Source organism: Chiloscyllium plagiosum, chromosome 27, assembly GCF_004010195.1.
Source record: "Chiloscyllium plagiosum isolate BGI_BamShark_2017 chromosome 27, ASM401019v2, whole genome shotgun sequence".
Lineage (NCBI taxonomy): Eukaryota > Metazoa > Chordata > Chondrichthyes > Orectolobiformes > Hemiscylliidae > Chiloscyllium > Chiloscyllium plagiosum.
Window position 1 is genome coordinate 41,083,291 of NC_057736.1, and position 25,424 is coordinate 41,108,714.

Sequence of the window (25,424 nt, forward strand, 5' to 3'; positions counted from 1 at the left end):
TTCTTTAAGGCTGCAATGCACTCCTTAAGCAAAAGCATCAGCCCTCTTTTTTTTTAACCCATTTTATCTTTTCTGAACGCCTTGTAAATGAGGAATATTTAACACCAAATACCTGCCCTTCCTTGAACAAGGTCTCTGTTTTTGCCATACCATACTTCCACCTGGCAGTGCATGCCTTAATCTATCCAGTCTTATTAACTACGCTCCTTGCATTCCCATATACGTAGTGTAATTCTGATTTAGACAAATAAAACAAAAGAAGCTTGGCTGCTGGAGACCTGAAACAAGCAAAAACAGAAAATGCTGGAGAGAAAACAGATGGTGGCTCTGAAGATGGGTTAATAGATATCCAAGATTCTTTTGTTTTATTTGTCTAAATCAAAGTTACACTACGTACATGGGAATGCAAGGAGTGTAGATCATAAGATTGGAGGGAAATAAGGGATGCATTACCATATGATCTGGCAAAAACAGGTTCAAGGTCTCTTGTTCAAGAGAAAACAGACGGTGGCTCTGAAGATGGGTTAATAGACTTGAAACTTTAACTCTTTTCTCTCCACAAATGCTGTCAGACCTGCTGAGTTTCTCCTGAAATTTCCATTTTTGCTTGTTTCTGACTTACAGACTTTCTCCCATTCTCTGACTCCACATATTAGTTTACTATTCTCTCCAGTGCCATCTGCAAATCTTATTTTGCACACCATGGCATTCTTTTTTAATATTCTCATCTTGCTCTCACAGCCCTGCCAAGTTGGTTCAAATCTTTTCCAAGAGCACGACAGAAACAGCCTGCAAGGAATTCCAATCCCAGCTACATTCAGATGTAACCCATCTAACATGTACAGGGTGCCATTCTCCCCAAAGTCAGTATCCCAGGAATTCAAATTTTTTAATCCTGCATTATTTTTCCAGACATACAATAATTATTGTATCTTTATATTTCTGCACTCACTTGCACAAGGTTCTGGGAGTAATCCCGCATTTACTATTAGGCAGGAACTGTGGAGCGTATATTGGGAACAGATATTCTCAGAGAAATGCACGACAGAAATGTGGAGGTTGTCTAGGGAGCACTTGCTGCAAATGCTGAATAAGTTTGATCCACTGAGGCAAGGAAAGAATGGTAGAGTAAAGAAACCTTGAATGACGAGATGTGGAACATCTAGTTAAGAAGAAGGAAGCAAGGAAGAATCTGACAGGGCTTTACAGGGTTACAAGGTAGCCAGGAAGGAACTGAAGAGTAGATTTAAGAGAGCTAGAAGGGGGCATGAAAATGCCTTGGCAGGAAAGATTAAGGAAAACCACAAGGATTTCTACACTTATGGGAAGAACAAGAGGATGGCCACAGTGAGGGTAGGAGAAAGTGAGGTCTGCAGATGCTGGAGATCAGAGATGGAAATGTGTTGCTGGAAAAGCGCAGCAGGTCAGGCAGCATCCAGGGAACAGGAGAATCGACGTTTCGGGCATTAGCCCTTCTTCAGGAAGGAGGGCTACAGTGAGGGTAGGGCCGATCGGGGATAGTGGAGGGAACTTGGGCCTGGATTTGGAAGAGGTAGGACAGGTCTTTAATGAATACTTTACTTCACTATTCACTCATGAGAAGGACCCTGTCATTTGTGAGGACAGCATGAAACAGGCAGATATGCTCGAACAGATTGATGTTGAGGAGGAGGATGTGCTGGAAAGTTTGAAAAACATTAGGATAGATATGCCCCTGGGCCAGACGAGATATACCCAAGGTTACTACGTGAAGAGATTGCTGCACCTTCGACGATGATTATTGCATCCTCACTGTCCACCAGATGATTGGAATGTGGCATATGTTATTCCCTTGTTCAAGAAAGGGAATAGGGATAACCCTGGGAATTACAGACCAGACAGTCTTGCATCGGTAGCGTGCAAATTATGTGAGAGGATTCTAAAAGACAGGATTTGCGATTATTTGGAAAAGCATAGTTGGTTAGATAGTCAGCATGGCTGTGTGATGGGCAGGTCATGCCTCACAAGTCTTACTGATTTTGTTGAGGATATGACAAAAACACAGTGATGAAGGTAGAGCAATGGATATGGTGTTTATGGATTTAAGCAAGGTTCCCCATTGTAGGCTCATTCAGAAACTAAGGAGGCATGGGTACAGTGAAATGTAGCTGTCTGGATACAAAATTGGCTGGCCCATAGAAGACAGAGGGTAGTAGTAGATGAAAAGTATTCAGCCTGGAGCTCGGTGACCAGGGATCTGTACTTTTTGTAGTTTATATAAATGAATGAGGAAGTGGAAGGGTGGGTTAGCAAGTTTGCCGATGACACGATGGTTGGTAGAGTTGTGGTGTGTGGAGGGCTGTTGTAGATTGCAATGGGTTATTGACAGGATGCAGAGCTGGGCTGAGAAGTTGCACATGGACTTTAAACCAGGAAAAGCGTGAAGTGATTAATTCTGAAAGTTCAAATGTGAATGCAGATTACAGGGTTAGAGACAGGATTCTTGGCAGTGTGGAGGAACAGACGAGTCTTGCAGTCCACGTCCATAGATTCCGAAGTTGCCACCCAAGTTGACAAGGTTATTAAGAAGGCGTATGATGTGCTGGTTCTCATTAGCAGGGGGATTGAGTTTAAGAGCCATGAGGTTATGCTGCCACTCTATAAAGTCCTGGTGAGACCACACTTGGAATATTGTCTTCAGTATTGGTTTCCTCATTATAGAGAGGCTGTGGAAGCTTACTAGGATGTTGCTTGGTCTGGAGGGCAGATTTTATTATGAAAGGTTGAGGGAGCTAGGGCTTTTCTCATTGGAATGAAGTAAGATGAGAGATGACTTGATAGAGGCATACGAGATGATGAGGCATAGATAGACTCGATAACAGAGACTTTTTCCCAGGGCCAAAATGGCTATCACGAGGGGACATCATTTTAAAGGTTGAGAGTGTGGTGCTGTGGAAAAGCTCATCAGAGGATGTTCCACTATCCCCTACTCGACTAATCTCCAGCATCTGCAGTCCTCACTTTTATATAATTTTAAAGTTGACTGAAGGAAGATTTAGGGGAGAAATCAGAGGTAGGTTCATTACATAGAGAATGTGGTGTGTGTGTGTGGAATGTATTGCCAGCAGTGGTAGCAGAGTCAGATAAATTAGGAACATTCAAGGAACGCTTGGATAAGCACATGGAAGACAGTACAATGGAAGATATGGAGGTTAGTTTGATCTTGGAGTAGGATAAAAGGTCGGCACAATATCAAGAGCCAAAGGGCCTCTGCTATCCTATGTTCACTTGCCTCCCCTTTCATCAAGTCTCAGTCTTCCAACTCTGTACCATAGTACCAAAACGTAATGCTTATGACATTTTTTGCCACCAATCTCCATAAATTAACTACTGGCTGCTGTTGTAATAGAATGGCATTTGATTGTCTCCACTAGTCTTCAAATCAGAAATCCTGAAATTTCTCCACCGGCATCCTAATAAGATGCTGCTTCTCTGGTGTTTTACACTAAAACACTTTCTCGAATGATGATTCTTTGGAGAAATTGACATATTCAGTCAGAATCAGAAATATAAAAATCAGATCTCCTATATAGGAACTTTGGAAAGCCAGGCATTACAGTCTATACAGTCCAAAATAAATTTTCTCCACAGATTAAACCTTCTGCTTTAGAATACAAATACCATTTTTTTTTTAAAAAGCTCAAGAAAACTTAGCAAAACCAACCATACCTGAGTTCAGAGGCTGCATGGAATTAAAAACCAGAAGTTCTCTGTTGATAAAGACTGAGCTACTACCTTAACCCCAAAAAAATCCCTATCAACCATAAACAAAATACAGCAAGGAAACCTGCTTTTAAAAAAAAAATTGATGAAAGTATCAGTAATTTTCAGGTACACATTAACCTTCTGCTTTAGAATACAAATACCATTTTTTTTTTAAAAAGCTCAAGAAAACTTAGCAAAACCAACCATACCCGAGTTCAGAGGCTGCATGGAATTAAAAGCCAGAAGTTCTCTGTTGATAAAGACTGAGCTACTACCTTAACCCCAAAAACATCCCTATCAACCATAAACAAAATACAGCAAGGAAACCTGCTTTTAAAAAAAAATTGATGAAAGTATCAGTAATTTTCAGGTACACATTAAACTTTATTTCTGAATATTGTGTTAAACTTGAACTGAAGCTATCTCAGTTCAGACAGAAACAAACTGTTGCTCAAATTGAATATGACTGCGCGAAAGTTTCCTTTTGTGCTGAAATGTTTCCGTGACTTTTACACTGTAAAATTAATGATATAAATCTAAAAATTTATGATATTTATTTGAATTTCTTGTAACCAAAAGAAATTAATGCCCTCTAAATCTGAACTTATTTAGAAATTAAATGTGGTGGAATTCCAAGAATTCAAAATATTTAGTTTTCAATCCAGCACTGAATATCATCTTCAACTTATAATCTACATTGCTGCTCAGAAATGTGTTAACTTGTCAGACATGATTCAAAGTAACAGCTTTAGACAATTTTAATTGCTCTATTCTTTTTCATTATTCCAGATGCCTTACTTTCATATTTTCACGAGGATGTGCAGAGGTTGCAATATTTAGCACTAGCCTCCCCACAACCTCTATTTATGGGGTAATGTTACAGAAGTTCTTTCCAGTAGCAAGGTGTCAAGGTTAGGAGAGAATGCAGATGGCCAAGATCAATGGATGATCAATAGGACAGAAGGCACAGGATCAATGTCCTCCCTCCGTTAAAAGGCAAACATTAACTACAGCATGAGAGAGGACACATGAGCGGGAGAACGCAAGGCATGAGAATGAGACAGAGGGTGGAGAGCAGGAAGGTATCTCTCCTTCTGTTTGGATCTGAGAAAGACGGCATACTTGTGGCCAGCCCTTCAATAAATTTATATTTTTAATCAAAAGATCAGAGGTTAATGAATAGGTAGAAGATGCATTTGAAGCTCTTTCCAACAATTCAAAGTTCAATATCGTTATCAAAGTTCAAACTGAGCTCCTATTTAATATTTCCTCAATCTATGACTAATTCTGAAACAATACAGCATGAAAGGAGAATGAACTTTAAAAAATGCCCTGCATAGGACTTTACTTGCAGGCAAATTGTAATGTACAAAACAATGACAGTCATGGCTCATGACAGGCAAGTAAAAGAATAAAAGTGTAAATTCCAGAGCACAGCTCAGTCTTCAGCGTCATTTGGCAGAAGATTTCCTGAAGTTGCATTCAACGAGTAAAAGTATAGACAGTACAAGTTCTCGGGTCATAACATGAATTTTCTTGGAATAGCATTTCACTTCCCTCAGTTGTATGATGGGAGAAAAACATTAAAAAAAAATCAATCATCATGTACAACATGTAGGGGGTAATGTGTGCAAAGTACAGTCAATAAGATTAGGGACAGATGAGTTCTCTGGACTCAAACTTTCCAATAAGAACAGATATTTAGAGTGACACGGAGTCCAAATGTATTCAGAAATTTGTCTTGTATTAAAAAAAAACACTTCCAATTTTGTTTTCAATAGTTCTAGGACTGGAAGGACAAGCCATGCTTATGCTGGAGAACTTCCACGGTGGCATCAAACGCACTGTGTGGGGATAAAAATAAAGAAAAAAATATAATCAATTATATACTCTTTCAGCAACTTTGCCACAAACTGAAAAATTGTATTAAAACATTTACTTTACTGAATCATAAAGTTTTTTGTTACCCACTGCTGTACTGAGAATCAGTAAGCAAAGGGACAAATTAAGACAACTGTTAAAATAGGGGGACAATCAAGGACAGGATTTCTTTCATTGCAATGAGTTGTTCTCACCTGGAGCACACTTTCAAACCATCAGTAAAGCAGATTGAACAGTAGATTTTACAAAGAGATTTAGATACATAATTGAAATGTAAAAATCTGCAGGACATTTGGAAAAAGCAGAGAACTGAATCTAATTGGACAGCTCCTATAAGAACTGGCATAGGCATGAAGGGTTGAAAGGACTCCTGAGTTCTATGATTCTACTGATGAGAATAATCATGAACCAAAACTGAAAAGGGGATGCTTACCAGCCAGGCCTGATGATGCTGTATTTTCCCGGTGTTCCCAAGTTAATCACTGTTGATCCCAACCGACATTCTGGCTTTGTCATGTCACCAATCGGCCCACCGTCAACAACAAGACCCAACAAAGGCCAAAGGTCCCGAAATTCCTAGAGGATCAGAAGAATTTTGATCTTGTGAAACATTTTCCTTTCTGCTTGTAAGTTTTATCAGATACTGATGTCAATCATTCTGACTGTAAGACATAAGAACAGGGGAGTGCATCACTGCAATGCTGATTCACATCCAAAGTCCGCAGTTCAAATTTATCTTTAGTCTGAAAGAAGCAAAATCTGACATGTATTAATGGTAAAGAATTTGCAAAACTACCAGACTTTGTGACTGAATGGCCAACTACTTTCAGAAAAAAAATGACATTCTGGTAGAGCTGAAGTGCTCTTAGGAAGAAGTAACAATAATGGGAGCTTCACCTTGATTTAATTTATTTATGGTTATGTGTCTCTTGTTACAAAATAGTGAACAGTGTTGCCATAATTACAATATAAAACACTAGCATGGTCCCTGCTTGTGCAGTGTGCCTAATCCTGGGCAAACTCTGGGAAGACTAAAAAATTTGAGAGGTCAGGGAAGGAATTTACTTGAATAATGTCAAGGTTGATGGATTACTCAGGAGTTAAAAATGTCCTCTTTGGCGCAGATAAGGTCAGGAGATTTGGTAGGTTGCATATAAAATAAAGAAATAAATAATAGGAGCTTTAAATAAAGAAAACCAGCTTTTGGTGGCTAATGGATCAATAAAGGAGGATGGAACAAGGAGACTGGCAAAATAAGTAGCAGCAATGTGACAAAAACTTATCCAAGTGGTTAATATTTGTATTGCACTGTTTGATAGCATGGTGAATATAGTTCAATCTATAGTTTCCAAAAGGAAATTAAATAAATGCTTGAAGGAAAAAAATTGCAGGAATAAAAGGAATAGAGCAAATAAAGTTAACTGGATCAGTTCTGAAGGAGGGTCACTGGACCCAAAACATTCATTCTGGTTTCTCTCCAAAGATGCCACCAAACCTGAGATTTTCTAGTGATTCTGTTTCTGCTTTTCCAAAAAAAACTGGATTATTTTTTGATAGAACCAACATACACTCAATGGAACAAATGGTGTCCTCCAGTACTGCACTATTCTACTTTTTAAATCAAAGGGCTGACACTGACACGGAACATCAAAACTGGCTTCATCCTCCATCCTATCCTCACCAATGCAAATATCCCTCAATTTCACAAGGGGAGGAACTTGCCACAGACCTAAAACCACCCACGACAAGGACTAGAAAATTAGGTAATGGAAAATGTCAGAAGTAGGCCAAATACAGGGTGACAGAAGTATCACACACTGAAAACTTCAAGCTGAATGTAGAATTCCACAAGAAACTCAGTGATAAAGTTTTTTGACAAGATTGGTGGAATCCTGTTTTTAAATTAATTGGAGCAACTGTTAATTATGCAGACTCAGCCTTCAATAGGTCTTGCATGTTCATTTCCATAAGTGAAAATTCAGTAATACGAGAAAGGAAGCAGGTGACACAAGTACAGGTGATGAAGGGAAACAAAATGTGTCTTGCAACAGACTCAAATAACTTCTATGCAATATTCAAATTACTGCAGGCGGATTTTTATCTAGATTACTTAGTGTGGAAACAGGCCCTTCGGCCCAAAAAGTCCACACTGACCCTCCGAAGAGCAACCCACCCAAACCCATTTCCCTACATCTAACACTACGCGCAATTTAGCATGGCCAATTCGCCTAACTTGCAGATTTTTGGACTGTGGGAGGAAACCAGAGCACCCGGACTAAACTCACGCAGACACGGGGAGAATGTGCAAACCCCACACAGACAGTTGCCGGAGGCGGGAATTGAACCCGGGTGTCTGGCACCGTGAGGCAACAGTGCTAACCACTATGCCACCGTGACGCCCTATTTCACATCAAACAAAAGATCATTCAACTGAGACTTGTACACTTTCAATTCAATCATAGCTTACCTCTGCCTTAGTTATAGATACCCACCCTTGGGTTTATACAAAATGAGCTTGTTCAACAAAACAAAATTTAAAAAAATCTAGCATTCAATTTCAAAATATTCAACTGACCTAGTTATAAGTGCTTTTTGAAGAAAGTGAATTCTAAGTTTCTATTACCCTTCATGACAGGAAGTGTTCCCTGATATCAGCCCTGAATTTGAAGTTTTCACTGTCTTGTTCTACTTCTTCAGTGAAAATAGTTTTTCTCACTCTATGTAAACATCTCCCTTATCTTCTAAATTAAAAATCACAAACCAATTCTGTCCTCAATATCATTCTCATGAATGTATGCTACACATGCTCCAAGGTGAACTTGCTTAATACCAATTCATATCAAAGTCCCCTTATCCTGCAGCTGGAGCATAATTTGAAAAGTGTACAGATAAACGTGTTTTCTTTTTAAGTTTAATTTCTTGAGCACTATTAAGTAAAAGTCTCTCAGTTTACTTCACAATTTGAGCAGAAAACATTTTCTAACCATTCCTCAATACGGTTCTTTGATATTCACATGACCTTCTCTGCCTCAGTTCCAAAATAAGGGCATTGCCTGTTCACCTCCTTGATCACAAATGAGTTCAATATATTGCTTGGGCTGCTTAAGTCAGCTTTACAGGGGGAGTTTTTCCCATTTCTATTTCTAACTAACTCACCTACCCCACCATCAGAGCTATTCATGTCATTCAATATGGGTCTTGCAAATGTCTAATTTCTCAATTCTTTCATTATCTCATCCTTCTATCACTCAGTGCCTTGTGAAACAAATTAAGAGCTGCAATTTCCTTCCAGCCAGATTCCGTAGAAAGTTCAAAGAACAAAGTCAAGCTCATCGATTAACAGCCCACCTGCCACATTTAACACATGCTTTGTCACATCCTCAATGGAAAATGATCAATTGAACAATAGTGGAAGGTTATCAGAATCCAAAATATGGTGAACAAGACACTGTTTTAAGAAACCAAGATGATAAATATTTAGCAAGGTTAATGCAAAAGCAACAACAGGCAGTTCCTGATATACACATTTATGAACACAATCCCATACAGGGCTGTATTAACATTAAATATGTGACATGAATGCAACAACGAAACGTGTCTGAAATGCAGTAACTGCCCATAATCCATTAGCTAAAGTACACAAAAAGTTAAGGTGCCTTTGTAATAGTCACTATTAATAAGGAATACCCACCTCTGTGGTTAGTGTGCTGGTCTGAGAGCTGAGGTTGGCACTTGTCAAAGCTAGAGGTTCACCACATACCTCTGCAAGCTTCTGAATAAATGGATGCTTTGGAATACGTACTCCCACCAACTGCAAGTAAAATAAATAAAATGGACACAACAAACTTATTCAGCATTACAAGGTGATAGCAATCATAAGACCTAAGAGTTCAAGACAGAGAAGCAGAAGCAGAAAGTAGCAACATTTGGACAGACATAACAGGCAGGGATGAGAGGGATGTGGACCATGTGCAGTCAGATGGGATGAGTTTAGAATGGCATCACGGTTCGCATAAATATGGTGGGCAAAAGGGCTGTTCCTGTGCTGTACTGTTCCATGTAGGCCTTTCAATCAAGTTCTCTCTGCCACTCAATTGCTGATCTGATAATTATCCAGTCCACCATCCTGCCTTTTCTCAGTAACGTGATCAAATATCGAGTAACGGGCATTCTAAATGAGGACTCCTTTAACTGATTTTAATTTGAGTTCATTGGTTCTCCGATAAGCATACAGCAAAGTCATGTGATCAAACAAAACATAGATCATTCAATTCATTCTTACATCAGTGAAAGGATTCAAATCTTTGTTCAGTTCCTCTGACCGCCTGAAGACTAGCGTTACAGGTCCTGGCAGGAGATCTCTTAATACCTGATCGGAAACAGTGACCTTACAGTACCTGTAAAAATAAAAGGAATTCCTCAATCCACAAAATATTCACAGACCAGTATTTTCCAGATGAAAGGCTGGTTAATCTTTCATAAGAGATTTTAAGAATAAAGGGCCAACAAGTGTCCTTTTCAGATCAATTAATTCCATCCACCCACCCCTTTGCCATTTTATCCAATTGTTTCTTCATCACACCCCTCTCATAACAAATCATAATAAGTTGTTTTAAATCGACTTAAATTATTGGGTTTCCCTTTTAATTGATTCCCCTATTCCACAAAGATTTTGGTTGACAAATTCTACTCACTATCCATGCTTGCACCTAACAGTTTACACCCCATTGTTCAGAGAACCCTTCCTCACACAAGCCAATTTGTTTGGATCAAATGTCCATTTATTTCATCATCTTGAAAACCTTTCCTAGTCCATTCCTAGATTGCTCCTTTCCAAACAGCCTGATTTCCCAAAACCCGTATGAGAAACCAAATCAAATATTTAAGGTGTTGTGAATTACAAACAGGAACTAAAGAACAGTCTGCAATCATACAGATTCACATAAGAGTATAATGAAATATTAAACAGTACTTTTACATATGACAAGGATCAACTTGGCTCTTTGACCTTGCTCTGACATTCAGTAAGATCAGAGCCAATCTGATTTTGGCATCAATTCTACATTTCCTCAATCTTTCATCCCTTGGTAATCAAGGATCTACCTACCACTGCCTTAAAATCATTGAAAGATGCTGCACCCACTATCTTTTTAGGATTTCCAAAGTCAACTTTCAGAAAGAAAAAAAATCTTCATTTGTCTTGAATGGACAGCCCCTTATTTTTAAACTTTTCCCTCTAGTTCTATATTGTTCAAATACAGGAATATCCTTTCAACATTCACTGGTCAAGTCCCCTCAGGACCTAATATGCTTCAATTCAGTCACCTTTAACTCTTCTAAACTCGATCTAGCTTTTGCTCACAAGGCAATCCACCCATTCCAGGTATTAGTCTGGTAAACTTTGTATGAACTGCTTTTAACGTATTAAGATCCTTCCATAGAAACAGTGGCCAATACTGTACATAGTACTCCAGATGCAGTCTCACCAACACCCTTTATAAGTGAGGCATTACTTCCCTACTCTTGCAATTGAATGCACCTGGCAATGAAACATAACACTACTAGCTTTCCTAATTACTTGCTATTCCTGCATGCTAGCCTTCTGCAATCCATACACTAAGATACTCAGATCTCTCTGAACCTCTCACAATTTCACTAATTTCCTTTTGTTTTTGTTTTAAATTCTGCCTGCCAAACTAGATAATTTCATGTTATATTCCATTTGCTAGATCTTGGTCCACTTACTTAACCTGCCTGATACCTCGGATGCTGCCTGACCTGCTGTGCTCTTCCAGCACCACTCTAATCTAGAGTCTGGTTTCTAGCATCTGCAGTCCTTGTTTTTACCCACTTACTTCACCTACCTACTGCCCTTTGTAGTCTATGGCCTCTTCACAACTTCCTTTCCTACCCAGCTTTGTCCCGTCAGCAAATTTAGCTACTATACCTTCAGTCCTTTCGTCGAAATAGTTTATAAACTGTCAATAGTTGAGACCCCACGCCGACCCACAGCTTACCACTCATGACATCCTGAACTGGCCATCCTGCCACCCATTTATTCATACCTTCCGTTTCCCTGTTAGCAAGCTGATTTTCTAACCACAGCAAGTTGTTACCCACCCAACACCATCAGCTTTTAGTTTCTGCAACAACCTTTAGTGTGGCAGCTTATCAATGCCTTCTGACATTTTTAGGTCCACGACGCTCGATACTTGCACTCACTTATAAATATCTTCCACATGACCAACACAAATAGCCAAAGGCTTATCCTCATTGCGTCCTTTGATTTCATAAATCCTTCGGATGGCTTCAGAATTCTGTGCAAGGCCGGTGATTCCATAGATGGTATCTGTAGGAACTGCCACCACCTGACCACAGCGGAGAACCTTTACAGCCTCTGTTAAGGCATCTTTCCAATCTGGGTTAAAAAGAACAGTTGCATAAGTAAGATGTGGATTCAAACGTTTCACTGGCGAACACCAGCAAGTAACTACATGCATATTGAAGCTGATGTTCTCATGCAACAACCTCAAACAACTTGAAAGACAAAGCCAGAATCCATCAGCCCTTTGATAGAAAAGCAATACTCAGTTTCCATGCAAAAGAGCAAATAAGAGGATTGATGATAGGATGGAGGCCTGGGAAGTTAAGTTAACAAAATGTTTAATGGGTCAACAGCTTTAAAGGAATAAAGGATAGAGAAGAATAGGTTGTATCCAAATAAGACATTACTTCCTACATAAAAATCTGAGAGTGTATCATGTCAGAATTAAAAGTTAATGACAAAGACCAATACAGCAAAGTAAAAGAGGGAAAGAAAACAACAAAATTGAAACAGTGGCTTTGATCTAAAGTTGCTGAAAACACTTAAATCCAGAAGGCTAGAGAATGCAGAGTGGAAACATAAGGTGCTGTTTCTCAAGCTTGCATTGTACTTCAGAAGAAAACAGCAAAGAGGCCACATACAGAAAGTTCAGCATGGAAGCAACCGGGAAACAAAGACAAGCCACCAAAAACTTGGGATCATGCTTGCATACTTAGGGATTAAATTCAGAATTTTACTTTTAATTACAAGGGGTATAATTAGCAAAAGCTAAATTCTGAACAGATATCAGCAAATTCTTCAAATAAACACATGAATTGGACCTCTGGATGCAATCCAATTGTTTATGAAAAAGTTAGAATTACTTTAGAAATTAATTTCTGCATTTGGAGTAGGTAGAGTCTTTTTAAACAACCTGTTCAATAAATATAACACACCAATGGAAAAGGCGGGGCTTGAGCCCAGAGCTTCTGGCTCAGAGGTAGGGACACTACCGCCACGCTGCAATAACTCCAGAGCTGGACTCGAAATGTTCACTCTTTCTCTCTCACACCACACGTGCTACCAGACTGGCTGAGTTTCTCCAGCATGTTCTGTTTTTGCTTCTGACTTCCGGCAGGCGCAGGGCTTTGGTTTTATTAACCCCAGGGGGGTCTTGGTGGAGAAAAGATCCTCCTCATTGACCTGCGTTTGCGATCGGAAATGCAGCTGCTTCTGAACTGGATGGGTTAATTTAAAAGCAGCGGGATTGCTGGGTGTGCGGGCTCTAAGGTAACGTTTGCAGCATTGCTCCTGCCCAGGTTACCTGGAGGGTGGTTCTGCACTACCCTCTCTACATGGATGGTGCAACGTGCAGACATGAGCCCGAGCCCGGGCCCGTACCTGGGCCTAGGCCTAGGCCTGGCTCAGGCCTACCTCACCTTCCCCCACCCCCGGACTCGGGTTGAAGCCACCCCCGTACAAGACAGAGGGGAAAAGGGGCCGTCCCTTTAAAAGGTGGCGCTCTCCGCTTACCTCCTACTCCACCCCGAGGCTGCGGCCTGAGTGTAGGCCCAGGTCCCGGCGGCAGAAGGCCCGGTGACGGGGCCGGGACCTCGGGAGCGGGAGCCTCGGCTTTGCCCCGGGCCCAGTCCGGCTCCTCACCGCCGCCAAGGCCGCCCTCCAACCCCCGGCTCCTCATGAGCAGCTGGAGGAGCAGCCGCCGAGGCCGCGTCACCATGGAACCCGCTCCATGGCAACCCCGGCTCCCGTTCCCAGGGCAACCGCCCATTGATTGACAGCCCGGCGCCGCGCAGCGCGTGGCCACTTCCGCAATCGGGGGCCAGTGCGAACGTTCCCTGTTGTAGCTGCAGCAACGTGAGGATTAGCATCGCTCAGGAAGACATTACATCTAGGACAGGGATTAAAAAAAAACAAACACAGGCTATTCAGCCCAACTAAATCCCGTTAGTCAACAGGAATCTCCTCCCGTCCCTTATATATTTAAGGGGAAGCATATGGGAGAGAGAGAATTAAGGCGACAATGAGGACTGCAGATGCTGGAGATTAGAGTGGTGATGGAAAAGCACAGCAGCTCCCAGGAGCAGGAAAATCGATGTTTCGGACAGGAGCCCTTCATCAGGAACTCATTTATTGTCACTTGTACCGAAGTAGTGAAAAGCTTTGTTTACCAGCAGTACAGGCAGATCATAATAAGCAAGGATACACAGAACAAAAGGTTCAGGCACGAGGTAACATCGCACAGGGTGGACAAAAGTTAGCACAATCAGTATTATTTGAGGCTAGAGTTCATTCAAAAGTCTAATAATGGCCAGGAAGAAGCTGACCCTGAACCTACTGGTGCATGTTCAAGCTTCTGTATCTTCTGCCTGATGGAAGAGATAATTACCAGGATGTGATGAGTCTTTGATTTGTTGGCATAGAGCCATGTAAATAGGATCCATGCATGGCAGGTGGGCTCCCATGATGGCCTGAGCTGTACACACCACCCTCTAATTTCCAACAATCCTGGGCACAGCAGTTTACATAACAGGCCCTTATGCACCTGGACGCTCTGCTTTCAATTGTCCATCTGTAGATGGAAGGGAGGTTCAAGTATAAACATTGCTATGGAATCTTTGGGCTCTTTCTGTGCCACGTTTCATGTGATCCTACACCTCATTTCTTTCTAATTCATTGCCTCGTATACAACTGTTCAGCTGGAAAGTGTCCCAGTTATTTGCCTTAACCAGCTCCCATGGTAGTGGATTGCAGACTCCAAGTAACGAAATGGATGTTTGTTGCCAACTCATTTCCTCTCCCCCCGCCCCAATCAACCTCGTGAGCAATGTTATTACATACCTCGAGCAAGTCAGACTTGACCCCATGTCTACTGGCTAAGAGTTGGGACACTGCCATTGCACCACATGAATCTTCTCTATATTTGTTAGCATTCATGTGAAGTGCCTTAAAAGCTACCTTTAAATTTAAGGTTTTATTATGCTACTTCTGTACCATGGAAGGTCGTTAAGGCTGAAACATTGAATATTTTCAAGAAGGAATTACATATCGTTCTTAAGGTCAAAGGTGATAGGGAGACAGCAGGTTGCTGAGTTGGATGAGCAGCCATGACCATATTGATTGGAGGAGCATGTTCGAAGGCCATAATGGCATACTCCTGCTCCAATTTTGTCTGTTTGAAATTATAAGTTATTAGCAACTAACTAGTAATGGTATAAAAATGGATACTCCACTCAGTCACTTCTCCATGATTTAATAAACTTTTGCAACAAAGTGATAGACTCTGTCCAGTGGTGTGTAGTGATTTAAAAATCAACAATATATTAATCTAATGTGTTTACTGAGAACTTGGCAATCTATAAAAAGTAGCGATTAAATCACGTCACAACCAATGAAAGAATTTCCTGAAATTGCAAAATTTTGCCAGGAATCAGTGAAACAATGAGTTTTGTGTCTGGTTTCTCTCCAATGAAACTTGGTAAGATTTAGAGTTATAGAGATGTACAGCATAGAAACACACCCTTCGGTGCAACTCGTCCATGCCGACCAGATTTCCCAACCTATTCTAGTCCCACTTCCCAGCACCTGGCCCATGTCCCTCCAAACAGTTCCTATTCAAATACCCATCCAGATGCCTTTTAAACATTGCAATTTTTACCAGCTTCCACCACTTCCTCTGGCAGTTCATTCCATACACTCACCACCCTCTATGCGAAAAAGTTGCCCCTTAGGTCTCTTTAATATCTTTCCCTCTCACCTTAAATCTATGCCCCCCGGGTTCTAGACTGACCCACACCAGGGAAAAGACCTTGTCTATTTACCCTATCCACGTCCCTCAATTTTGTAAACCTCTATAAGGTCACCCTTCAGCATCCGGCATTCCAGGGAAAACAGCTCCAGCCTGTTCAACCTCTCCCTATAGTTCAAATCCTCCAACCCTGACAACATCCTTGTAAATCTTTTCTGAACCCTTTCAAGTTTCACAACATCCTTCTCTGCTTTGTCTCTGCTTGCCCTGACTGCTCGACTCGTTTCCTTTTCTAACTGTACCAGTCTCAGATTGATCTCTTTCCTCACTATCTCCCCGATCCCAGTCCTCCTTCCCCCCCCCCCCCTTACTAGTTTAAATCCTCCTGAGCAGTTCTAGAAATCTCCCTGCCAGTATGTTAGTCCCCTTCCAATTCAGATGCAATCCGTCCTTCTTGTGCAGATCACTTCTATCCCAGAAGAGATTTCAATGATACAAAAAATGTGAACCCTTCTCCCATACTCCAGCTCGTCAGCCATGCATTCATCTGCTCTATCCTCCTATTCCTACCCTCACTAGCTCATAGCACGGGGAGTAATCTAGCTATAATTACACTTGAGGACCACCTTTTAAACTCTTGCCGAACTTTCTATATTCTCCCTTTAGAATCTCATCCTTTTCCCTTCCTATGTCATTGGTTCCAATGTGTACAATGGCCTCCTGCTGGTCCCTCTCCCCTTTTGAGAACATTCTGCACCCTCTCTGAGGCATCCTTGATCCTGGCACCAGGGAGGCAACACATTATTCTGATTTTTCGTTGCTGGCCACAAAACATCTGTCTGTGCTCCTCTCACACTTATCCTAAAACTTGCTCTATTACCTATGCATCACATCCCTACTACTTGAGGAACTGCCACATTTGACAGTCAATTTGAAATTCATCATTTAAGATTGATATCCTACAGGCAAAAGACACAGGAATTAATTGATTAATTGGGTGCTGTAACAAAGCAATGAATGTGACTTTTCAAAGGACTAAATGATTAAAGATGGCACCTCATCACTACATTCTCAAGGGGTACTAGGGATGGGGAATAAAGGCTGGCCTAGCCAGCTGTACCCACATTTCATTAATAAATAGAAACAAGGTTATTTGATCCATGTGGTACAAATTTCCACATACGAACCTTTAATATCCTTACTGGCATAAAATTCACAAAAGAGGAGCAGAAAAACAACAGACTCCCATTCCTAGATGTCACAGTAGAGTGAACAGTTAGTGGAGAACTTCAAACCAGCGTCTACAGAAAAACAACACACACCAACCAAATACTACACTACAGGAGCAATTATCCCAACACCCTCAAACAGAGCTGCATCAGGACATTATTTCAGCCAGCCACAACACACTGCAGCACTCAAGAACTACGAACAGCCAAAGAAAAATACCTATACAGCATACTCAAGAAGAATGGGTATCCAATAAACACAGTCTGTCAATTTCTCAACAACAAACCCAATACAACGCACCCAGAAACTCTAGCCATATTACCTCACATCAAATACATCTCTGAAATGACTATCAAACTACTCAGAATCCTTAGCATCATGGTAGCCCACAAAGCTAACCAACACCCTTAAACAGCAGCTGACGAACCTAAAGGACCCTATACAAACAATCAGCAAAACAAGTGTCATTTACAAAGTACCATGCAAGAACTGTAACAAACACTACATTGGACAAACACGCAGAAACCTAGCCACCAGGACACATGAACACCAACTAGCCACCTAAAGACATGACCCACTATCACTTATATCCTTCCATACAGACGAGGAAGGACACCACTGACTGGGACAATACATCCATCGTAGGACAAACCAAACAGAGACACACATGGGAATCCCTAGGGGCCCGGCATTCTAACTGGAACTTCATCAATAAATACATGGAGTCCAACTCAACCTACCATCGTCTAAGAAAAAGAACCGGAAATTATATCACCCACTTTAAGACACATCAATAGAAAACAGGATATAACACCAGCGCCTCACCAGAGGCTCACTGATGATGTTACCATTATGATGATGAAACATTGGAAAACAAACTTTCCAGCTCAGTGAGCAAGCTTACAATCTTCAACCTGAGCTACAAATCTTCTCAAAAATCATGAGTCTTTCGTGTGTTGGATTCACAAGGTGGGCTCTTATGATTAAATGCCTCTCTTCCATAGCCTTGTGTACAGCCAGGTGACTGAGGAGAAATCCGTTGGCACGTGAGGCCTTAAACTAATTGTACAATCCATTAAAAAAAAAGAAGGTTTTGATTTATAACTTTAGGATGTACGCATGTAAATTTGGCTGTTATTAGCAGTGATTTCCTGGAGGATGGCATTGGTAATGCTTCATTTGTTCAGCTAACTATGAACAATAATACACCAAAGACCAGTTCTAAAGAGCTCCTGATCTACAGGTTACCTGTACAACCTACCCCGAAGACCAAATCTGTCAGACAGCAATTCAACAGGCTCATTGTTCAGAATTCAGGGATGAGAAAGGGAAAGATCTGCAAAAGATGTTTAAAATAATTTTATAACTTGAAGGGAAGAAAAAAATCACAATAATGTCAAAATCCACATAAATCCAAAACTTTTGCTGAAACTTTGTCTAGTTCTGAATTGGCAACAATGAGTAAATGATGGAACAAGCATCAAAATCAACCTCAATTTTCAATATTCAGTCCCAAAAATAAACAACCATTTTTCAAATTCTTTCAATGACATCTTTCTCCATCATTTCTTTCTGTCTCTAAGGAGGTGGTGACAAACTACTATTGAACCTCTGCAGGATGTATAGTGTAGGTACACCCACAATGCTGCTCAGAACCAAGAGGAGGCCATCCAGCCCATCAAGCCTGGTCCAATATTCAATGAGATGATAGCTGTGTCATGACTGTGTCTCAGCACCATTTGGTCACCTTAGGTCCATATGCCTTGCCTAACAAACTTCTATCTTATTCACTATTGAAGGTCTGTATTATCTTGGCTTCCTTAGGGACAAAAAAAATAAAAATCCTGATTTCTACAATGCTTTGTGTGGCAAAAATGCCTCTGATTTCACTCCTAAATGGTCTGGCATTAATGTATGATAAGATTCAATCAACACAACATCTAATGATAAGACACCCCCCCAGTAGAAGAGATAGCTCCTCTGCATCACCCTTTGATCTATTTAATCATTTTAAGCACCTCAACCAGATCATTCCTCACATTTCTTGAATTCACTTTGCTTTTGGTTTCATTTCCGAGCTAAACCACATCAATTATTTTGTAAAAGCAAAATACTACAGATGCTGGAGAGCTTAAAGAAAACCGATGAAGAAACTCAGCAGGTCTGACATCAACTGCAGACAAAGAAAGAGTTAATATTTCAAATCCAATAAGATCCTTCTTCTGAACGTTTTTGTGCTGTTCAGCTTATTTACATTCAACAAAGAGCCTGTGACCCCAGTTTTCAACCTGACAGTTGCTGATTGGATAATTATTTAAACAGCTTAGTTAAACTTTGCAACCAATCAGTCAATTAGATAAACATGTTAAAATCAAAAAGAAGTTAAAATCCATTGAGGTACTGATGGCTCAAATGTGCTTTGACTAATCTGGGACACAATTACATTAATCTGATGGAGGTAAATATTTTTGGGTGTATTATCTAACAGATTAAATGTTTGCATGTTGAATTTTATATTGAGAAAAGTAGCACTATTGTCAATCTAGAAAATGTCATTGTGTTTGATAACACTTAGATTTGTATAAAACCAGAGCACAAATATCACTGTTAAAGGTTCATTCCCTTCTCAAATTGTTTAAACATTTCTGTATGTACTAATACTTTAATACAATCATTAATACGGTGGTGCTTGTAGTGCACTGATAATGTCCTACCTCTGACCCAGGAGGTCCAGTTTTAAGTCTCATCTGCTCCAATGGTGTGCAATATCATTTATGCATAGGTTGATTAGAAAATACCTCATAGATATTAATTCCCTCAGCTTAAGTTGTTGGGCAATTTACTTACAAATTAGTAACAATCAGCACAATTTAAGGGGCTCTTGTGTGGTGCAGTGGTAGTGTCCCTAGCTTTTGAGCTTGGAGTTCAAGTCCTGTCTGCTCCAGAGGTGTATGTAATATCTCTCTGAACCAGTTGATTAGGAAAATATCTCATAGTGAGGGTTAACGTTTCTCAGTGAAGAGTGGAGTAAGGTGATCAGCACCTCTCATTGTTCTTCCTGTGGTCTCTATTCACACTCCCTTTTTTTTTCCAGATTTCTGCTCCACACAAGTGAACAAGACTCCAACCACAGATATTAGAACATAGAACGGGAACTACATCAAGTATTAGTGGGGGGGAAAAGTGGAAGTGCAGGATTTGGAAATTAGAACAGCACAAGGAATGGCCTTTTGGCCTATGGTGTTGTGCTGGACGTGATGCTAAATTAAACTCATCCCTTTTACCTGCCCTTGGTCCATATATCTTTGCATATTCATATGTTTATCGAAAAGCTCCCTAAACACCCCAGTCATATCTAGAACATTACAGACACTTTGGCCCTTAATGGTTCCACAGGTCAGTGCAACAATCTGAAGCCCATCTAACCTACACTATTCCATTATTATCCATATGTTTATCCAATGACCATTTAAATGCCCTTAAAGTTGGTGAACCTGCAACTGTTGTAGACAGGGCATTCCACACCCCTAATACTCTGAGTAAATAAACTATGTCTGACATCTGTCCCATATCTATCACCCCTCAATTTAAAAACTTATGTCCTCCTCATGCTTTCCATTTGAGGAAAAAGGCTCTACTGTCCACCCTATCTAACCCTCTGATTATTTAAGTCTCGATTAAGTCATCTCTCAACCTTCTTCTCTCTAACGAAAACATCCTCCAGTCCCTCAACCTTTGCTCATAAGACCTTCTGTCCATGCCGGGCAACATCCTAGTAAAACCCCTCTGAACCCTTTTCAAAGCGTCCACATCCTTCCTATAATGTGGTGACCAGAACTGTGCGCAGTACTCCAAATGTGGCCGCACCAGAGCTTTGTACAGCTGCAGCATGATCTCATGGTTCCAAAACTCAGTCCCTCTACCAATAAAAGCTAACACACCATATGTCTTCTTAACAACCCTATCAACTTGGGAGGCAACTTTCAAGGATCTATGTACCTGGACACCGAGATCTCTCTGTTCTTCTACACTACCAGGAGTCGTACTATTAGCCCAGTACTCTGCATTCCTGTTAGTCCTTCCAAAGTGAATCACCTCATACTTTCCCGCATTAAACTCCATTTGCCACCTCAGCCCAGCCCTGCAATTTATCTACGTCTCTCTGTAACCTTTGTCGCTATCCACAACTCTAGTGACCTTAGTTCATCTGCAAATTTACTAACCCATCCTTCTATGCCCTCATCCAGGTCATTTATAAAAATGATGAACAACAGTGGACCCAAAACAGATAATTGTGGTACCCCACTAGTAACTGAACTCTAGGATGAATATTTCCCATCAACCACCAGCACCCTCTGTCTTCTTTCAGCTAGCTAATTTCTGATCTAAACTGCTAAATCGCCCTCAATCCCATGCCTCTGCATTTTGTGCAATTGCCTACCGTGGAGAACCTTATCAAACTCCTTACTGAAATGGATATACCTCACACAACCGCTTTACCCTCATCCACCTGTTTAGTCACCTTCTCAAAGAACTCAAGGTTTGTGAGGCATGACCTACCCTTCACAAAACCATGTTGACTATCCCTGAACAACTTGTTCCTTTCTAGATGATTATAAATCCTATCTCTTATAATGCTTTCCAACACTTTACCCACAACTGAAGGAAGGCTCACAGGTCTATAATTTCCAGGGTTGTCTCTACTCCCCTTCTTGAACAAGGGAACAACATTTGCTATCCTCCAGTCCTCTGGCACTATTCCTGTAGGTAATGATGACATAAAGAGCAAAACCAAAGGCTTGGCATTCTTTTCCCTGGCTTCCCAGAGAATTCTGGGATAAATCCCATCCAGCTCAGGGGACTTATCTATGTTTACACTTTCCTAGAATTGCTAACACCACCTTATGCACCTCAATCCCGTCTAGTTTAGTAGTCTGTATCTCAGTATTCTCCTCAGCCATTGTCTTTTTCTAGTGTGAATACTGACAAAATGTATTCATGTAGCACTTCCCCTATCTCCTCTGACTCCATGCACTTACTCTAGAGTCGAGACTGTGGTGCTGGAAAAGCACAGCATCCAAGGAGCAGGAAGATTGATGTTTCGGGCAAAAGACTTTCATCAAGAATTCCTGATGAAGGGCTTTGGCCTGAAATGTTGATTTTCCTGCTCCTCGGATGCTGCCTGACCTGCTGTGCTTTTCCAGCACCACACTCTTGACTCTGATCTTCAGCATCTGCAATCCTCACTTTCGCCTAATCTTACTCTAGTCATTTATTCCTGATATTATACCTATAGAAAGCCTTGGGGATTTCCTTGATCCTATCCGCCAACAACTTCTCATGTCCCCTCCTGGCTCTTTGTAGCTCTCTCTTTAGGTCTTTCCTGGCTACCTTGTAACTCTCAAGCGCCCTAACTGAGCCATCACCTCTCATCCCAACCTAAGTCGTCATCTTCCTCTTGACAAGAGATTCTACTTTCTTAGTAAACCACGGCTCCCTTGCTTGACAACTTCCTCCTGCCTGACTGGTACGTACATATCAAGGACCCGTAGTAGCTGTTCCTTGAATAAGCTCCACACTTCAAGTGTGTCCATCTCCTGCAGTTTCCTTCCCCATCCTGTGCATTCTAAATCTTGCCTAATTGCATCATAATTGCCTTTCCTCCAGCTATAACTTGCCATGCGGTATGTACCATTCCCTTTGCATCGCTAAAGTAAACATAGCCGAATTGTGGTCACTATCACCAAAATGCTTACCTACCTCCAAATCTAACACCTGGCCGGATTCATTACCCAGTACCAAATCTAATATGGCCTCTTCTCTTGTTGACTTGTCTACATACTTTGTCTGGAAACCCTTCTGCACACGTTAGACAAAAACTGACCCACCTAAAGTACTTGAACTACAGTATTCCCAGTCAATATTTGGAAAGTTTAAAGTCCCCCATAACAACTACCTGCCACACTCATTCCTATTGAGGATTATCTTTGTTATCCTTTCCTCTACATCTCTGGACCTATTCGGAGGCCTATAGAAAACTCCCAACAGGTTGACCTCTCCTTTCTGGTTTCTAATCTCGATCTCAGTAGACGAATCCTCAAATATCCTTTCTGCAACTGTAATACTGTCCTTGACTAACAGTGCCACACCACCCCCTCTTTTGCCATCTTTCACCACATAGAGGGTGGTGGGCGTTTGGAACACATTGCCAGAAGAGATGGTAGAGGCAGGCAAGGTAGATTCATTTAAGGTACATCTGGACAAATGCATGAGTAGGTGGGGAGCAGAGGGATACAAATGCTTAGGAATTGACCAACAGGTTTAGACAGTACATTTGGATTGGCTCAGGCTTGGAGGGCTGAGGGGCTTGGTTCCGGGGCTGTAAATTTTCTTTGTTCTTTCTTTGTTCTGTTCTTATTGAAACATCTAAATCCCAGAAACCACAACAACTATTCCAGTCCCTGCTCTACCTCTGTCTCTGAAATGGCCACAACATCAAAATCCCAGGTTCTAACCCATGCTGCACGTTCACTTACCTTATTCCAGATGCTCCTGATGTTGAAATAGACACACTTCAAGCCAACTTCTTGCCTGTCAGTGCCTTCTTGTGATCTTGAAAGCATAGCTTTGACTTCACTACTCAACCTCCCGCATACTCTAACTACAACTTTGGTTCCCATCCCCCCCCGCATAATTAGTTTAAACCCACCAGAAGAGTATTAGCAAATTTCCCCTCAGGATATTGTTACCCCTCTGCTTCAGGTGGAGACAATCCCATTTGTAGAGTTGTACCTACTGCTGAAAGGGTCCCAATTATCCAGGAATCCAAAAACCTCCCTCCTGCACCATCCCTGTAGCCACATGTTCTGTCGGTCTCTGTCGGTCTCTGTCGGTCTCTGTCGGTCTCTCTAGCACATGGCATGGGCAACAAACCAAAGTTAACAACTCCTGTTTGTCTAGCTCTAAACTTCCACCCAAGCTCCCTGAAGTTCTGCCTCAAATCCCCATCTCTTCCCACCTATATCATTGGTGCCTATGTGGACCACAAGTTGGGACTGCTCCTCCGATCAAAAACGATCAGAGACATCACTAACCCTGGCACCTGGGAGGCAGCGTTGAAAATGTGTTGCTGGAAAAGCGCAGCAGGTCAGGCAGCATCCAGGGAACAGGAGAATCGACGTTTTGGGCATAAGCCCTTCTTCAGGAGGCAACACACCAACTGTGAGTCTCTCTCATTCCCACAGAATCTCCTATCTGTCTCCATAACTATAGAGTCCCTAATGACCAATGCTCTGTTCCTCTTCCCCCTTCCTTTTCTGAGCAACAGGGACAGACTCTGTGCCAGAGAGGTGTGCCCCATTGCTTACCCCTGGTAAGTCATCCTCTTCCCCCTTTCCCCCCCCCCGAATAACAGTATCCAAAACTTGTTGAGGGGAACAGCCACAGAGGCTCCCTGCAATGCCTGCCGCTTCCCTTGATGGTAACCCATCTTCCTTCTATGACTACCTCTCTAACTCTTCTCAATAACCCCCTCTGCCTCTTGAATGGTCAGAAGTTCATCCAGCTCCAGCTCCAGTTCCCTAGCATGATTTTTGAGGAGCTGGAGTTGGGTGCACCTCCCACCGGTAGGGACACTAGTGTTGACCCACATTCTGCAGGAGGAACATTCAACTGCCCTCCCCTCCATTCCCACTATTCTAAATTCCTAACGAGACTACTGGAAAATCTTTTAAATAAAAAGAAACTAGACACCTTACCAATCCGGCACACAGAACCTTTTTGTGTTCGTTAGAGGAGGATGATGGGTGGGAGACACTACCCAAGTAGTGTCAGGTAAAGCAACCACCCAAATATAAAATCACACTGACGCAGTAGTCCAGTGTCTGCTTCTGCTCAGTGTACACTCCACCTATACACAAGGTAAACTTTTTTTTAATCTTTTAAATCTTTTTAGAATTTATCTTCCCCTCAGATCTCTGGTCCTCGTTGTCACTCCAACTGCTGCTGAGAAAAATCTGCCTACACTCTCGCTCCTGGCAGTGCATTCCAGACACTTTCACTTTTTGTTTAAAAACAGCTTGTCCCTCACATTTCCTTTGAACCTCACCCCTTCACCTTTTTAAATTCATGACCCTAATATTAGACATTTTAACTTGGGGTGGGGGGGAATTGACCATCAACCCTATCTATGCATCTCAATCTTTTTATAGACTTCTATCAAGTCTCCCCTCAGCCACTGTTGCTCCAGAGAAAACAACCTGAATTTTTTCCAGCCTCTCCTTATAGCTCATACCCTCTAATCCAGGCAGCATCCTGGTAAACCTCTTCTGCACCCTCTCCAAAGCCTCCACATCCTTCCTGTATTGTAATTTTTGTGAATTGTCAGTTTTTCTGTGAAATTCTCACCCCCAAAAATTGGGTGACATTGCAATAATATTCATGGATACCTCTTCAGGGTTGGGGGGTGCAGGGTGGAGAGCAGGGAGCTAGGTACCTCAC

The 25,424-nt window shown here is 41.5% G+C and overlaps 1 protein-coding gene across 1 annotated transcript; it reads right to left on the reverse strand.

Moving 5' to 3' along the window:
- Positions 1-4,107: 4,107 nt before the first annotated feature.
- yrdc (yrdC N(6)-threonylcarbamoyltransferase domain containing) lies at positions 4,108-14,814 on the reverse strand. Its single transcript, XM_043717132.1, has 7 exons — positions 14,789-14,814; positions 13,463-13,794; positions 11,848-12,043; positions 9,908-10,022; positions 9,317-9,436; positions 6,059-6,201; positions 4,108-5,588 (listed from the first exon to the last, which is right to left on the reverse strand). The coding sequence occupies exons 1-7, from the start codon at positions 14,812-14,814 to the stop codon at positions 5,528-5,530; spliced, it is 993 nt and encodes a 330-aa protein (XP_043573067.1). The 3' UTR covers positions 4,108-5,527.
- Between the last annotated feature and the right edge of the window lie 10,610 nt (positions 14,815-25,424).